Source organism: Zingiber officinale, chromosome 8A (assembly GCF_018446385.1).
Source record: "Zingiber officinale cultivar Zhangliang chromosome 8A, Zo_v1.1, whole genome shotgun sequence".
NCBI classification, from domain to species: Eukaryota; Viridiplantae; Streptophyta; class Magnoliopsida; order Zingiberales; family Zingiberaceae; genus Zingiber; species Zingiber officinale.
In genome coordinates, this window is record NC_056000.1 from 45,274,473 (window position 1) to 45,292,505 (window position 18,033).

Consider the following 18,033-nt stretch of genomic DNA (forward strand, 5'->3'; position numbering starts at 1 on the left):
ACCCAAACCAAGACTCACCTTGGTTACCAGTCAACCTTGACCTGAGGGATATTGCACCAACAATCTTCCCTTTTGATGTTTGACAATACCACAATAACACTTACAATCCCATATGTAAGTTAGGCTAATCTCATAGCCTCCTTCTTCATGCCACTAGGTAATGAAAGCATAAATTAAGCTCTTCATTCTCCCCTAAGAGGGCAAACTCCCTCTAGGTAATGAAAGCCTAACTTACTCCCTTTCATGAGTCCTTTCATTCTCCCCTATGACCTTCCCATAGGTAATGAAGGACTAAGCTTAACCATACATTCTCCCCCTATTGGCACACATCAACCCATCGTTGGACACACATCAACCTATGCTCCAATTCTGGGCACACTTCAACAAATCCATTTGTTGAAGACTCTCCCCCTGAAGAGTTGCTCATCGTTGTTCATAACATCACTCGTTGTGATCAACACGATAATGAAGGTCCCATACCCTTCATTTATCCTTAACTTCTCCCTCAATGTAGACAACTACCCAACCTTGAGCATTATCTACCACTTGAGTGTCCACTTGAAATAATGAGGATATCCACTCCCCATTTCTCCCCATTTCAAGTTTAAATGCTCAACCTTGAGCAAGTTCACAACAGAAGGTTAACCACCTTCCTAAGTTCATGAAAAATAATTTTTCATTTCTTTAAAGAGTCCCTCCCCCTAAAGACATGGTGGTAACTTCTGTCATTGCACCAACAATGACTTGGAATCCCTAAACTTTTAGGAAACCCAAATTTTAGAAGTTTTGAGGTTCAAATATTCAAAATTTGAAACACACCTCAACCTAAACTTCAACTTAGCCTTCCTTAACCAACCCATCCTTGTTTTCATATGAAAACACCCTTTTTATGGATACAAATATATTTTAGGGGTTTGGAATGGTTACCTAGACTAAAATAGGTTCAAAGATGCTGAAATCAGGCCTTCCCAGCCAAAACCAGCAACTTGGATCGATTGAAGTTGGGTTCCAATCGATTGAACCTTTCTGAATCGATCCACTGATCGATTCAGACTCCCTGGATCGATCGGCTGATCGATCCAGCGAGCTTATGCTCGCGGGAATTGCCGTTTGAATCGATCCATGGATCGATTCAGGAACTCCAATCGATCCATGGATCGATCGGAGCTCTGATAGTTGCTGAAATTCCATTTCAGTCAACTTCAGAAACCCCTAGAAAATTCTACAAAAATCCAAAAATTATGAAATTTCGTGTAGACATTATTTAGGGCGTTTACTATCACGGAAAAATAGTTTTCTATGAAAATACTTCATATTTTCAAAGATTGACACAAACTTGAGAACTTGCAAAAACTTTAGTGTTTTCTTCAAGTTTGTGTCTAACTATTCAATGGTGATTACTATCAAAAGATAGCCTTCACCAAGGTTTTCCAAAATCATTTTGAAAACATTTTCAAAACCAATATCCCATCATGTTCCTTGGGCATAATGCACATGACTTGTACATTAGCTTTCCCAATGATGGGAAAACACATAACTATGTGTTTTGATGAATTTAAAACTCAAAGGAATGCACTAAATCAACATCTTGAGCTTTGTTCATCATCCTAACATCTCACTTGTATATAATATGCACTAAAACACATACAAGTCACCTTATAGTCTTTGTGAGATGTAGATTTTGATTTTTGCCCTAATCTAGGGATCATGCATATTTATCTAGGCATTTTAGAAATATTAGACATCCACCTAGGATGTCACTTGTCAATAAGTGTCGTTAAATGCCATTTGTCCTTAATTACAAGGAATTAAACTTACTGCATGATTATGTTATGGCATACATCAAAAGAAAATAATTTTCAAAAGAAAATATCCTATTGCTACATGATGTATGAATGTCATGACATGGTATTTTTTTGGATTTTTCATAATAAAACATGAATGTAAAAATAGACATGATGTCATGACATATGATGGGCAAATAATCATGACAAGATTTAGCATAAATAAAATATACCTAGATTAACTATCTAAGTATCCTTAAAATCTTAGCTAAACTTACACCTTAAACCTAGATTGCCCTAAAGTGCTTCAAGAGAATGTCAAAACCTAAATTGACATTTCTAATTTCCTTGATTTAATGTATGCCAATTGAAAATAAACATGTCCTCAAATGTTGGCATATTCCATTTTTCCTCAAGAGTGATTACATAAATCAAGGCCCGGATTGCCTTAAATTTCCAAGAGAATACCAAAATCCCAACTTGGTATTTCTCAAGGTTTTCCCAATTTGTGCCATTTTAAGATAAAAACAGTTTTTTACCATTAGGCACATTTTACTCTTTCAGGGAGTAATCAATAGGTCCATTTCATTTTCAAAGGTTAACTAAAACCTTGAAAATGCTCCTTGAGTGTCAATTTCTTCAAAGTTGGGTTAACTACCCTTTTAATCGGAGTTGACACTCTCTAACCCATCTATAGGGTAGAGAAGATGCTCCTATGAACCCAACACCTATTGGTGCTCCTTGGATGCTCTAGGTACTCACTAGGGATAACTTCCCTAGATACCTTCCTAGTGACCTTGTTGGGCTTCTTAGAAGCCTTGGTCACATTTTCTAGGTCAACTCTAGGGATAGCCTCCCTTGTAACCTTGTTCGTGACTTTCTTAGACTTCTTAGAAGTCTTAATCACTTTGGTTGCAAAGATACTTCTAGGGATATCTTCCCTTGTATCCTTGACTTGACCTCTAGACTTAGGATTCGTTCCATAACTATATGGAACCCTATGATAACTAGGCACATCCTTCTTAGCTTTTGGTTTGTATCCCAAACCTTTATGGCCATTGGATGACTTTGATTTTCCTAAACCTAAGTTATGCTCACTTTGCCCTAATAGGATATTTTCCATCATTTTTAGGGTCTTCTCCATTTTATCAAGTCTTGACCTCAAGACTTGATTTTCTCTCACTAAGTCCTTAGTATTTGATCCATGAGCATTTTTGTTTCTAGGCTTGTATCTTACATCCTTAGAGTTATCGCCTAGGTTTTTACCTACATTCCTAGCCTTAGGGATAGTAGTTTTGGCATGTAGGGCCACATGCTTTTCCTTAAAGCCCTCATGCTTCCTATTCTTATGGTAAATCGCATTAAAATGATAAAAATTTGACCTAGCATGCTTTTTACCATTTTGCAAGGGAATAGGCTCAATGAAAGTTACCTTCCTTTTTACCTTGGAGGCTCCCCCTTGACTAGTGCCTCCTTGAGCCTTGACCATCTTCTTCCCCTTGGGGCATTGACTTCGGTAATGCCCTTTTTGTTGACACAAGAAGCACACAATGTGCTCCTTGCTCTTCTTTGTCCCGGGGGTGGTCTCCTTGAGCTTCTCCTTGCCCTTTTTTGCCATTTGGCCCTTCTTCTTGGCCAATTTAGGGCACTTGGTCTTGTAGTGCCCATGTTCCCTACATTCAAAGCATATAATATGATTTTTATTATTAATTGAAATATTTATACCTTTGCTTGTAGGGGTGGCATCTTTTTCTTTGGATCCGGAGGTAGAAGCTTCCTCTTGATCGGACCTTGATTCTCCTCCATTTGATTTTTCTTGACTTGTGGAGGTAGAATCTACTTCCTCCTCTTCGTCTCTTGACCCGGATGTAGAAGCTTCTCCTTCTTCTTGATCCGGTGTCACCAAGGATTGCTCCCCCTCAATCCTAGAGGTGGAGGCTTCATCATCTTGAATATGAAACAAGGAGTATGCTCCCTCCTTGTTCCCTTCGTTGCATTCCCTTGAGGATGAAGCTTCTTGGATCTCCTCTTCTTCGGAGGTTGAGCATCTCTCAACCTCGGAGCCCTCCTCTTGGTCTTGCTCCAAAGAGTCACCCTCTCTGGATACTTCTTGCTCTTGTACAGTGGAGGGGATCTCTTCATGAAGCTTGGCCAATTTGCTCCATAGTTCCTTTGCATCTTCAAATTCTCCAATTTTGCAAAGGATGGTGCAATAAATTGACCAAAAGCTTGGTCACTTTGTCATTGGCCTCGCACCTTTGGACTTGCTCTTGGCTCCACTTGCTCCTTTTGAGTACTTTGCCCTTGGAATTTGTGGGAGCTTCAAAACCTTCCATGAGAGCAAACCATTGCTCTATCTCCATCATAAGAAAATTTTCGATTCTTGATTTCCAAGAATCGAAGCTTGTAGATGAATATGGTGGAGCCACCCTTGTGTCAAATCCAAGTCCATCTTGGAATTGCATCTTGAAGTTGAGCTTGATAAAATCTTGAACTTGAAGAATTTGCTCCAACTTCTTCACCCCTCTAGCTTTTCTTGTTATGCTTGACCCTTCCGGCGATGATTCCGGTGAAGAGCGGCCTCGCTCTGATATCACTTGTTAGGACCAAAAGTGGCTAGAGGGGGGGGGGGGGGGGAATAGCTCGTCGCGTTCGCTCGTTGCTCGGCGTTGCTTGTTCCTTCAAAGATGTGCAGCGGAAAATACATAAACAAACACACAACGCTAACACGGTTGGTTTTACATGGTATCCACCTCACAAGAGGTGACTAATCCAAGGATCCACACCAACACACACACCCTCCACTAAATAAAACTCTCCTTTATGGTAACTACCAAGGGCGGAGAAGCCCTACAAGACTCAATACAAGAAGAGAGGGAAAGGATACAAGAGATACAAGCTTACAAGCTTACAATGAGTATAAACCCTAACCCTAGCTTCTCTTCTTGTCTTTGATCCGCCTCTTGACTTGGAAAACTTCCAAGATCTTTCAAGAACTGGCGATCTGAGCTTTGTGAGTGCTGTGGAGGAGCTGGCGAGAAATCTGGAGTGAATCGGAGAAGAGATGCCGCAGCCATCACACGCCTGCAGCTATAAACGACGCCAACGGTCGGATCCCGATCGATTCGACTATTCCCAATCGATCGGGGAGGCTTTGGATCGATCCACGGATCGATCCGTGATCGCTCATCGAACGGCCGATCGATCCACGGATCGATCCGGCCATTGAAAGCGCGGTCCAATCGATCCATCGATCGATTGGGACCTCGGATCGATCCACGGATCGATCCGGAGGCTCTCGCTGGTACAGGTCTGGATCGATCCACCGATCGATCCAGAGCCTGGATCGATCCATCGACTCGGACTTGATTTTGTCCAAAACCAAGTCCCAAACCTCCCAAACCAACATCCGATCAACCTTGACTGTTGGTATGTCATGCCTAGCATCTAGTCACTCCCTTGACCGCTAGGACTCCCTTACCAAGTGTCCGGTCAATCCCTTGACCCACTTGGACTTTTCTCTGTGCCAAGTATCCGGTCAATCCTTTGACCTACTTGGACTTTTCTTTCATGCCAAGTATCCAGTCAATCCTTTGACCTACTTGGACTTCCCAGCACCAGATGTCCGATCATCCTTGATCCATCTGGATTTTCTCTTGCCTGGCTTCACTCACCAGGACTTTCACCTAGCTTCACTCACTAGGGTTTTCCATCTGCCTAGCTTCACTCACTAGGACTTTCACCTGGCTTCACTCACCAGGATTTCCATCTGCCTAGCTTCACTCACTAGGACTTCCTTCTGCCTGGCTTCACTCACCAGGACTTTTCTTCTGCCTGGCTTCACTCACCAGGACTTTCATACTGCCTAGCTTCACTCACTAGGTCTTTCATTTTGCCTAACATCCCAGTTAGGACTTCCCAGTCAAGTATCCAGTCAACCTTGACCTACTTGACTCTTCTTCAATCAATATCTTATTGTCAAACATCTAAACCCAAACCAAGACTCAGCTTGGTTACCCAGGTCAACCTTGACCTGAGGGATATTGCACCAACATTGGTAACAGTTATTTTTCTGTACTTAATTTCTATAAAAGGGTAGGTGTAGTTTGTTGCACTTAACCTAATTTTTATGTACTCGACTCTCTCTTCACGGGGTACCGGAAGAGATTTTTAGTGGATTGTCCATCAATAGCTCATTGGACCTGAGCCTTGGAGTAGGAATTGCCGAAGGTTCTGAACCAAGTAAAATTACTCAACTTGACTTTGTTACAAATTTTTCTAACGCTATTCACCCCCCCCCCCCCTCTAGCGCTTTCACGATCCAACAGGAAAATCCCTTAAGCCCCAATGATATATGGAGCTTCGGTGATCGACGGTGGATGGAAGGAGGAGATCGCCGATTCCCTCTGTCCTCTGCACTAGCCTCTCTCTGTTTGACCCCTGCTAGTACTATTGCTTCTCACAGAATTTAAATCAGCTCTCATATCTGAACGGACGAATGAGAAGCTTCGAATATGATCCAACAGTTGGATCAGTTCAAATCTAGATCACAAACTCCAGATCTTGATTAATGGCTTTGATATGCTCTCCTTTGACTTGGATGGACCATATCTTCAATGAATGACTTAGATCTCTCTTAATCTTGGATTGACAATCCATATTACTTTAGAGTTTGAACTCCTCAAGTAACCCGAGATTTGAGCCCAAATTTGATATGATCTAATCGAGTTCTTGGCGCCTTTAATCACCTGCAAAGACCACATTCAAATGTTAGTCATAATTCCACAAATAAGAGATAATTTACATTAAAATCCAAAAATAGATACAACTCTTAACATGTGATATAAATGTAGATCTAAACACACAATCAACTCAAAAACTCAAGTATAGGATCCTAAATAATGTTATAAAATGATAGTTATCAGGTACCCACTGTGACTAAATTATGATCCATTACACTTCGGAGTTAGGACTATATCTTATATAGGGTCCTAGTCCTATGGATTTTGCCTCTAACCACTAGAGATATTGTCATAATGTGACCATTCCATTCTTTTCTACTTTATGCATTATGCCATAGGCTTAACGTAGATATTAGTTTACAAATGTTTCATGCCATCATTTACTCTGATAGTATTAGCACTAGAAGAAGGGTTCACATGCCTTAATGCTATATTTTGACTTCACTTTTAGCATCATTAGGTTTTGATGTCACCTCAGATGATGTCAAAAACTTAAATGATTTTAACATAGTAGGTGCTGGGAACCTTTTTTTAGCTAGTGTTTATATAGATGATGAGGGAGTCATGTCATAGAGGCAAGAGGACCAACATCAACCTGACCCAAAGGATCAGCCCCATCTTGACCTAGATGCAGTCCTAGTAGAAGAGGAGGATTTGCCTAATCTTCTTGTTGATCCTTATCTTCCTCCCCCCCCCCCCCCCCCTCCCCCCCCGACTCCACCTACTTTAGTGTTAGAATGTATACTAAAAGTTTAGCTTTTTATATAAACATTTATTTTGAAATAAGAATCACATTGGTCAAATGTCTACATTTATATGCTAAATGTAGTTGTTCATTTAATTTATACTGAAGATAACATGGTGTATGGTATCACACAAAAGATCATGTTATCAGTTCCTTATAAATTATAAGAAGTTGCTCACAACCAAGATGAATGAGACAAACCATTGGAATGGTTGTAGTGTAATTTAGTATTAGTTTATCTTGACTATAAAAGTACACTAGTACACTTTGAGTGTATTGAGCAGAACCATTTGAGGTTGTTCTTTTTATACTGACTGTAAAAAAAGGAACAGGACCTCTGTTATTATGGAAGTGCGTACTCTTAATCATGATATAATAACAAACATATATACTTAATATTTATTTCTTTAATTTATCAAAGGGTGAGATTTAGTTCATTAAATCAATAGGCCCGATAAGTTGGGAAATGATATTATTTATATTGTGTGTTATTGATTATAGAATGAAATTGTGTCCTAGTAATCTAGGTTGATGATGTTGTTGGAGTGTATACTGAAAGTCTAAGCTTTTGTAAACATTTATGTTGAATAAAGAATCACATTTGGTCAATTTATCTACATTTGTTTGTAGTTGTTCAATTAATTTATATTGTAGATAACATAGTATGAGGTGTCAACAGGGGTGAGCAAAAGTTCGGTTAAACCGAATAAACCGATTAAACCGACCGAATTTAAAAATTCGGTTCGGTTTATTCGGAAATTCGGTTTTTTATTTCTAAAAAATCGGTTAATTCGGTTCGGGTTCGGTTTTGATTTTTTTTTATTCGGTTAAACCGAATAGACCGAATTTTTAAACCAAATCGGTTTTTTAGACCATAAATTTTAGACCAAACCAAATTTTTATTAAGCTAAACCAAATTTTTAGAAAAAATCGGTTTATTCGGTTTGTTCGGTTCGGTTTGTTCGGTTTTATTGAAAATTCGGTTCGGTTCGGTTCGGTTCGATTTTTATCAAAAATCGGTTCGGTTCGGTTTATTCGAAAACAAATCGGTTTGGTTCGGTTTGGTTAATTCGGTTCGATTCGGTTCGGTTCGATTTGGTTTTAACCGAATACTCACCCTTAAATATGAGACTCAAATTTGGCGTTCAGAAAGTTGATGACTCAAAGCAGACCCAATATTTATTCTTGGTTATAAGTTAACTAGCCTTTAGTTCTTTTGTTAGGTGAAATTTATTATCCTGGCAGCCCTCCACCAGTGTCATATACTATTAGAGAGAGTAAATTAGAAAAACGAAGTTAATCATTTTAGGTTTTTTTCTCATAATTATATGTTTGATTTTATAAGAATATATATTTTTATTTTAACTAATGATATGATGTTTATTTTGTTTATTAAAATTATCAGGGACATGATGTAAATTAAGGCGTGGCATAAACATTATTGTATTAAGGAAGTAGGTGGACGAGTATCTATACTTAAACGAGAGCACTCACCAAAGATATACAAAGGCTTCAATGTCAACTTCTCCAACAAAGTTATTCCCACCCACGAGAAGATTTATTAGTTTATTTTATTAGTTATTAGACATTTATTTTTTTAATATTTTATGATAATTTACTATTTTGTGTAACATTCACTTTTTTATCTGTTATTTTTAATTTTACCAATTATTAATTATTATTTTATCGAAACAATTGATAAATTAATAAAAATGATTCAATTTTAAAATTAAGCAGCCGAAAAATATTTTGACAGGTAATTCAATTAGAAATGTTTACTAAATAAATATTAGCAGGTAATTTTTAAGAAATTACCGATCAAATTTAGCTGGTAATTTTTTTAAAAAAAATTATAAATCAAATATATATTTGATCGGTTTTTTATAAAATTTGCTTGCGTTTTATTTTTAAAATTACTAGCCAATATATATTTAGCCGATATTTTTTAAAAAGTTTATCTGCCATACGATAATTTTTATAAAAAATACGGATTAACATAATGGTTAGATACTCATATTTATCGACCAAGCACCGACAAAATATTTTTGGCTGGTAATATATTGTCAGCCAAAATTATAAGATTACCGGTCATTTTGTTTCTCCAATAAATCTAACTTTTCCACCTTCACCCTTCTCGATCTAGGAAATCGCTCACGATCGGCAATCTCCCAAAGGAGCAAGCTCATTCGTAAGCGGCGCCTCTGATCTTGTGCGAGTTATTGACAGAGCAAGCTCCTCTGTCGATTGTGCCTCCGATCTCGAGCGAGTTATTCATGAATATGACTCAGTCGGATTTTGGCACAGTCGGAAGGAAGTCCATTGTTCAGGCTAACTATTTCCTTGTTGAGGTCATTTACAATTCCTTCTTATAATTACTGTGAGTATTTCTATCTCTTTTTAATGATCACTATAACGCACGTTCTTTCTGCTTGATTTACCATGTGCTGAAATTTCTATAGTATTAACAGTGAAGATAATAGTTTGGAATGATAGTAGAGGTTAAGCAAAAGTGTACTTGTAGTTCCATTATGCAATTTTCTAATGTAACAAAAGGTTGATGTAGGGCTGAGTATTAGATTAAAAACTAACCAAATCGACCTAATTTTCTGATAAAAATTGAATAAACAAAACTGATGAAATATTAATTATTTCGAAAAAACTGAATTAACTAATTTTTTTTTAAGAATGATGAAATCATGAGAGATTTAATTGAAATCAATTTTTTTTTAACATTAAAGATTTCTTAGTTCATTTTTTTTATTTCAGTTTATTCAGTTTAACCAAAAAATGCGATTTTTTTGAAAAAAATGAAATATCGAAATAATTGAACTAAATTTTTAAAATCTATTGGTTTGTTCAGTTTAATTCAACTTTTGCTCACCCCTAGGTTGATGCTTCTATCTCTAAGGTTGACGTGGCTTCTGATGAGGTTGGCATGGTTTCTGGTGGGTTGGGTGCATAGTAGGCTGATTAAGCATTCTATCATTTTTATTATGCACTTTTATCCAAGAAAATTTGCTAAAACAATAATACTAATGAATCTAACATGTGTTTACAGCAGGCGCACAAGCTTTTCGTAGCAACACACCATAAGAATTATTTTTTCTTGAATGTATTGGATGCATTGCACTAACATACAAAATATAGATGGATTCTTCATATCTTCAACCACTTCTACAAAATATATATGGATTGATATATTCAGACATTTCAGCATGAACCCACCTCATTGTCCTTCTTTCTCCACTGCAAGGTCGTTGGTCTCATTTGCCCCATTGTCACGCTGCTCCTCTAGGGCAAGTTCATGCCCTCCGGCAACAACTTTCACTTGGCCTTGTTTGAGTTGGACACGAGAGGTTGGATGATGCTGCAATTGGTCGCCCATTGATCGTGGTCGGTCTATTGCCAGTAAGCTATGGTCGTTGGGCACGAGTTGGTGGTGGTCGGCGGATGGGATTCGTTTATCGATTGCCCTACCAGATGATCCAATGAATGAAGAGCATCTCCACGTTAAATGCTGCATTTTCCTTCATCATTCTTGTATGAGCCAATGAATGAATCAGATCCGGTAGTCGTTAATTGTCTCTTCATTCACCAAGCACCATGTGTTTGAAGTAGGACAACCAAGAAACCAGATCTAATACAACCATAAACCGCTTCTCCATTCATTGTTGTTTTTTGTGTCTCTCCGGAGAAACAGTCTCATTAGTGAGGCGGTTATGCTGTTTTCTTACCCACTTGCGCCCTACATGTTTTCAGCGGACCAATGTAGGGGTGTGTGCCTGATCCGAGGATGAGAGAATGAGATCGATGCTGAGTGGCCTTGAAGATATATGAAGTCGGCAATTGAGGCCAAAATAGGGAGGATGCTTGGATTTGGAGCCGATGTCGGCGATTGAGACTCAAGCGTGAATGACGTTGGCTATTGAGGTCGAGATAGGGTGGATGTCGGCAACTAAGGCCGAGTACGGAGGATGTCTGCGATCGAGGCCCAAGTCTTAGTAGTTGTTTTTTCTCAAAACAAATTGTATTCCTTGGGTCTGATTCCTTTCGGGTTTTGTTTGACCCACCTTGACGTTGATTGGCATGCTAGTACTACTTTTATTCATATGAGATATGTGCAGAGCAGTAGGAAAATTCTGCCACATAAAGGCGGTTGATAGCTGACTGCCCCCACACCATGTGGGGATGCCGCCGTATGTTGTAGTCATTGGGCGAGAGCCGGTGCTAGTCGATAGGTAGAATGTATTCGCCTTTTACCTCATCGGCGAGTTCAACATCTACAATCTGATCACCGACGACTGACAGCGAGGGAAGTTGATGCTGCCCTCCTTACGGTTTTCCTACCTTTGTGTCGCCTAGCCATAGAGCGTGTTCATGTCCGGCGGGAGGGACACAACTAATAAGAGTATATTGTCGGCACTGGCCTACGACACGGCGATATGCGCATGGGAGAAGATGGCGGCTCTGTGGTGGAGGTGGGTGTTCCAGCAAGATAGGGCTCATACATTATGACGGTCACCCACATCGCCGCTGCTGACAAGGAGAGGAGGTACTTGTGGTGCGAGAGACATATGTGCGAGAAAGTAGCAAGCCGATTGTCGGAGCCCAATTAATTGTTGCGTCATGCTGATGACTCATAGTGTGGGCACTTAGTTTAGCGAACCGATCATAATAATTTTTTTAAAAGAAAAATGTTTTTTTAATATTAATTATTTTTTAAATCATGATTAAATCAAGCCAGAGATAATATTTAAAAATCATAGATTGGATTTTATTTGACGTTTGATATCACAATAAACAACAACAAATCAATTGGTTCTTTGTTGAAACACTTAAACTGCAGGGAGATGTAGTCCTTGAAGAAAACTCTTGATCATCTCTAGAGCTCGAGCTGGCTGATAACTTGGAACCTCATGTCCTGCTCCTCGAACAGTGGCAAATATCAAATTGTGATCATACACCACAGTGTATCCCCCAACCTACATATTCACAATACAAATCATCAAAATTAATGTCGTTCGTTCTACTAGTAGTCACCATCGTTAGAGCAATGAAGAGTATCATAGAGGATAACTTGTCATCAATGTAAACACTTTCAATTCCTGGTGCAATTGAGGATAATTGATTATATATTATGAAAAGATTTAAAACGACACAATTGTCTCCCTACCTCACTGTTAAGCATCCAAGCTCTCCATGGAGCCTTCACTCTAAGCTTTATCTTCTTGAGGGAGTATCTTGTGGAAGTAATAGGAACTACTCCATCAAAGTCACCGCTGCACGAACCCAGCCAACGCTTAGTTAGGGACAAAATTTGATCGAAAACCCCTTCACTCGCAATCTAATGAACGATATCTTTGTCGTATGGCATATGTTATGCAAAAATCTTAAAGCTATCATACTTGCACATCTATATCTACTAAATCAATGAGGCTCGAAACGAAAAATTGATATATCTATATATGTTATTTTTACTTACACACAATGTGTATAAGGACCACAAAATCTATACACCTATTTATACGAAAGCATTGAAATTGTAAAGCTGATTCACACACTAATTAGATATGATGAAGACATCTAATGATTTTTTTTACCTGTACTTCAAAATCCTAATCCCATTAGATAATAATTCATGAATAATTGGCAACATTGTGGAAGGCTGATCTGACCAACTAGTTATCACTTGGCTGCATGGAGACAAAAATATAAATAAATGAGTTACTATGTTTAAAAGAGAAATAAAATTATCAAATGACTTTATCTTATATGAGATATGTATATACCTACAACCAGACCAGGTGTAATTGAGCTTTGTGACATTGGCATGTAGAGCGTTCTGTACCTCAAGATTGTTAAGGTATGTCTCCACGTAATTAGAAGTACAAGGATCAAAATTCTCAATCTGCATCCGAATTTAAGTAAGACATTTCAATATGTTAGTCAGTTCTATTCACAATTGATATGATTGTGTGAAAATTCTCAATCTGCATCATAATTTAAGTATGGCATTAATTTCAATCTTTGCAAGTTCCAACTTTAGAGGTTGCTGCTCCTTGTAGTGATCCAACAAGAATGCGATGAACTCTGATTCTTGAGTTAACAGGTCAAATCGATTCGATCTAAATTGGCTCTGAAAATACAAGGAAAATGGGGATAATTAAATGTCAAGATGTTCGGAAGAGACAAACCGAGGGTGATTTGGGAGTCGGCGCCACGCCCGACAAGAAGCACAGCGGCGCGTATATGTTGTAGACGTCCAACTCGTACACGGCGAGGTTGGCCTCGTCGACCGCCCTATCGCACTCAGGAGCTGTCAGCGGGGCGTCCGGCGAGAAATTGCAGAACTTGTGGATCGCGTGGATGGTCTCGTCGGCAATCAACGCGTGCGTCCAAAAGTAGTCAAACGTCCCCTTGCTATCCGTCTCCTTGTTGATCACCGCGTTCCCAATCTAGGTCATCCAAAATCAATTTGAAATCGATCGAGATCCATCTTTCCCGATTTAATTTGTAAAAAAAATGAGAGGGGGTCGATCGGACTGATTGATTTCGGGATCCATTGCTTACCGCGATGCCTTTGAGGTTGATGAGGTGATCTTTGTGGTGGAGTATGGCGTGGGCGAGCTGGGGAACGTAGTGGCCGGCGTAGCTCTCGCCGGTGATGAAGAAGTCCCTCCGCTTATACTCTGGGAACCGCTCGAACCAGTTGACGAGGAAAACCAGCGCGTCGATCGCCGTCCTACGGTCTCCGCTCTTGGAGTAGTCCGACATGGTGTTGGAGTAAGAGAAGCCGACACCGGCGGGGCTCTCCAGGAACAAGATGTTCGCCACTGCATGGCACGATGCACGTCACTCGTTCGGCGTAATGCCAAAATAGAAACCTATTTTCACTCTATTCCCTAATCTTTAGGAAATATCATGTGTATGTACACATGATGATGATGATGACGATGACGATGACGATGACAGATTATCCTAACCTTTGTTCCAAGCGTAGGGATTCCTGTATAGAGTCTTGCCGTCGCTCATGACCCGAAACGGCCCGAGCTCCTCCATGGCGCCGTACCCTAGCGACGAACACCCTGGCCCTGCACCCACCCATGCCACAGCAATCACCACTCTATCGATCGAAAAGCAACATCATTTTATACTAACTCCATACCTCCATTGAGCCAGAGCACAATAGGCTTCGACCCGCTGTTCTCGACAGCCTCGGCAAAGTAGTAAAACAGAGCCCGTCCGTTGGCTCTGTCGACTGTGACATACCCCGCGTACTGATCGAAATGCACCCCTTCTGGCTGGCCAGGCAGCAGAACAACCTTGTCCCCCTCCTTTAGCCCGCTATTGTCGTAGACCTTCGACTCCAAGCCGGATACTGAAAGAAGACTGCTCGCCCAAGAAGAAGAAGACGACCTCTCTGCTTCGTTGTTAAAGTAGAACTTGTTTAGCGCATCTCTCTGCCTCGCTATGCTGGAAGTCACGCAGTGTAAGAAACAGAGGAGGAGGAAGAAGAAGAAGAAGAGACAACTGAAACTTGGCTTCATTGTTTGATTGGGAATGAGGAATAGAATGGAATAGAATCTTATTTATGGGATGAATCATTGGATAATTATGGGATGAATCTTTTATATGGGATGGATTCTTGTTGGAGCCAGCGGAGATTGATGTGTTTGCTCTATTTGGCAATGGACTCTTTAAAAGGCCAAAGAATGATTAATTTTGAATAAACATTTTCAAAATTAAAAGAATTTAAAAAAGATTCCACTTTTTTCAATATTTATACAATGAAATAATGCATATTCATATTTTATTTAAATCTAATTTAATTTTCCCTTAATTTTTATCAACTTTTACCACCCACTCACTGGATAATTCATTTATCATAATAAGTAAATCTAATGAGTCACGTATATAATGGTCTAATTAGTTTTAGCTTGACTATTAACTAATTAAATTAATAATGAAGTTTAAATTTATTTAGTTATTGTTAAATTAATTGATTTTAAATTTGATTTCGAATTAACTAAAATGTTAAGTATGGATTAACTAGTTAAGGATTAATTAAGATTAGATTTATTCGTTTAAGATTAATTAAGTGTAAGTTAACATTATTTAAGTTTGAGTAAATTAGTAATTAAGTTTAAGATTTACAATTATTACTCACGTTTTGGTAAATTAAGTGTAATTATGAACTATTTAATTGAATCTGAGGTCAATTTATTAAGTTTGATTTGAATTAATATTCTTACCTAAATTAAGATTTATTCATTAATTAAATATGAATTAATTTGTTTAGTTAAGTTTAAATTAATTGATTTAAACTAATTATGAATTAGGTTAAATTAAACTTATATTAATCAAATAATAAAGGTTTATTACATTAATAAATAAGTTTTTAGGTTATAAAGAAAATAAAAAACTTTTAATTAATTGAATTAATTGTTTATGTTTTAATTTAATTGATTAAGATTACTTAACTTTTAATAGTGTTAAGTTTATTTAAGTTTTAGTTAAGTTAATTTAAGGTTGATAACTAAGCTTCAATTTTGGAGTCATTTAGGTGTGTTTAAGTTAGGTTTATGTTAGGTTTAATTTTAAAATTAAAATTATGGATTTAGTTTTAATTGGATTTAGTTAGATTAAAATTCAAATTAAGTCAAAATTTTAATTAGTTAATTTAGTTAGTTAGCTTAGGATTAAATAAGTTGATTAAGTTTTAAGGTATAAATGTTACTGTAAGAAGTAGCAGATGATCAAACCTAAGTTTTGATATTGACAAAAGATTCTATGTTACGTCTTATTGTTGTTCTAAAAAGTTTAACTGAGTGTACAGAAGTCCTAAGTGATTTTAGGCAAAGAAGTCAAAGTGGACACTAGGCAAGTAGAAAATCCTAGTTTGGGCTAGGCAACGAAGTCCTAGTCCGGTGGACTGGGCGAAGTCTTGGCAGGTCGAGGATGTCGGACAAAAATCCTAGAGTCGAGGACAATAGGTGAAGCCCTGGAGGTCGCGGACACCAGATGGAAAATCCTAGAGTCAAGGATATTAAGTGAAAGTCCTGAAGTCCTGAACACCACCTCCTCCAGTCATGCCTTCATTGCCTCTCTCTTCGGCATCTCTCTTCTCTTAGGGGTCACCTTTCTCAAGAACGTTGACAACCTCACGTCATCTCCCTCTTCCTCATGTCGTCGGACGTTATGAGTGCCCCTTTTCTTTACTTTCTCCCTCACATGATGTGTCGTCAAGCAACCACCTTCATCGTAATGCTACCATCGCAGCCTCTGGTCGCTGCCTCCTCTTCTCACTTGTCACCGACTAGCTGTCGTCTCCTCTCCTACACCACTGATCAACCTGTTATATTTTAAATATATCCTAACGCATTTGCCTTATAGAATGCACTATTTATTGGATAAATAAATATTCACTATTTTTGTGTACATAATTTATGTATATGATTGGATCTTAAACTTATTTACTAATGTTTACAATATGATTCATAACATGAGAGAACTTATGATAGTATCACAATTAATTGACATCTCTACATGTGCAATTATGAATACATTAAAAAAATACTTTTTTTTTAACGTTAAAGATTTCTAAGTTCATTTTTTTTATTTCAGTTTATTCAGTTTAACCAAAAAATGCTTAACCGAACAAATCGATATTTTTTGAAACAAAATGAAATATCGAAATAATTGAACTGAATTTTTAAAATCTATTGGTATGTTCAGTTTAATTCAACTTTTGCTCACCCCTAGGTTGATGCTTCTATCTCTATGGTTGACGTGGTTTCTGATGAGGTTGGCATGGTTTCTGGTGGGTTGGGTGCATAGTAGGCTGATTAAGCATTCTATCATTTTTATTATGCACTTTTATCCAAGAAAATTTGCTAAAACAATAATACTAATGAATCTAACATGTGTTTACAGCAGGCGCACATGCAAGCTTTTCGTAGCAACACACCATAAGAAATTTTTTTTTCTTGAATGTATTGGATGCATTGCACTAACATACAAAATATGGATTGATTCCTCATATCTTCAACCACTTCTACAAAATATATATGGATTGATATATTCAGACATTTCAGCATGAACCCACCTCATTGTCCTTCTTTCTCCTATGCAAGGCCGTTGGTCTCATTTGCCCCATCGTCACGCTGCTCCTCTAGGGCAAGTTCATGCCCTCCGACAACAACTTTCACTTGCCCTTGTTTGAGTTGGACACGAGAGGTTGGATGATGCTGCAATTGGTCGCCCATTGATCGTGGTCAGTCTATTGCCAGTAAGCTATGGTCGTTGGGCTCGAGTTGGTGGTGGTCGGCGGATGGGATTCGTTATTGCCCTACCAGATGATCCAATGAATGAAGAGCATCTCCACGTTAAATGCTGCATTTTCCTTCATCATCCTTGTATGAGCCAATGAATGAATCAGATCCGGTAGTCGTTAATTGTCTCTTCATTCACCAAGCACCATGTGTTTGAAGTAGGACAACCAAGAAACCAGATCTAATACAACCATAAACCGCTTCTCCATTCATTGTTGTTTTTTGTGTCTCTCCGGAGAAACAGTCTCATTAGTGAGGCGGTTATGCAGTTTTCTTACCCACTTGCGCCCTACATGTTTTCAGCAGACCAATGTAGGGGTGTGTGCCTGATCCGAGGATGAGAAAATGAGATCGATGCTGAGTGGCCCTGAAGATATATGAAGTCGGCAATTGAGGCCAAAATAGGGAGGATGCTGGGATTTGGAGCCGAT

At 38.5% G+C, this 18,033-nt stretch overlaps 2 protein-coding genes across 2 annotated transcripts in view; both read right to left on the reverse strand.

The window, feature by feature from the left end:
* The window catches only part of LOC122010755 (serine carboxypeptidase II-3-like), a 47,250-nt gene extending 35,768 nt beyond the window's left edge, over positions 1–11,482 (reverse strand). The window contains exon 1 of the mRNA XM_042567239.1: positions 11,342–11,482. Coding sequence (XP_042423173.1) covers positions 11,342–11,482 — 141 coding nt within the window. The remainder of the gene's footprint in view (positions 1–11,341) is intronic.
* Positions 11,483–12,023: 541 nt separating this feature from the next.
* Positions 12,024–14,868, reverse strand: LOC122011502 (serine carboxypeptidase II-3-like). Its single transcript, XM_042567892.1, has 8 exons — positions 14,437–14,868; positions 14,255–14,362; positions 13,842–14,104; positions 13,466–13,726; positions 13,061–13,179; positions 12,872–12,964; positions 12,445–12,550; positions 12,024–12,253 (listed from the first exon to the last, which is right to left on the reverse strand). The coding sequence occupies exons 1-8, from the start codon at positions 14,816–14,818 to the stop codon at positions 12,107–12,109; spliced, it is 1,479 nt and encodes a 492-aa protein (XP_042423826.1). The 5' UTR covers positions 14,819–14,868; the 3' UTR covers positions 12,024–12,106.
* Positions 14,869–18,033: the final 3,165 nt, after the last annotated feature.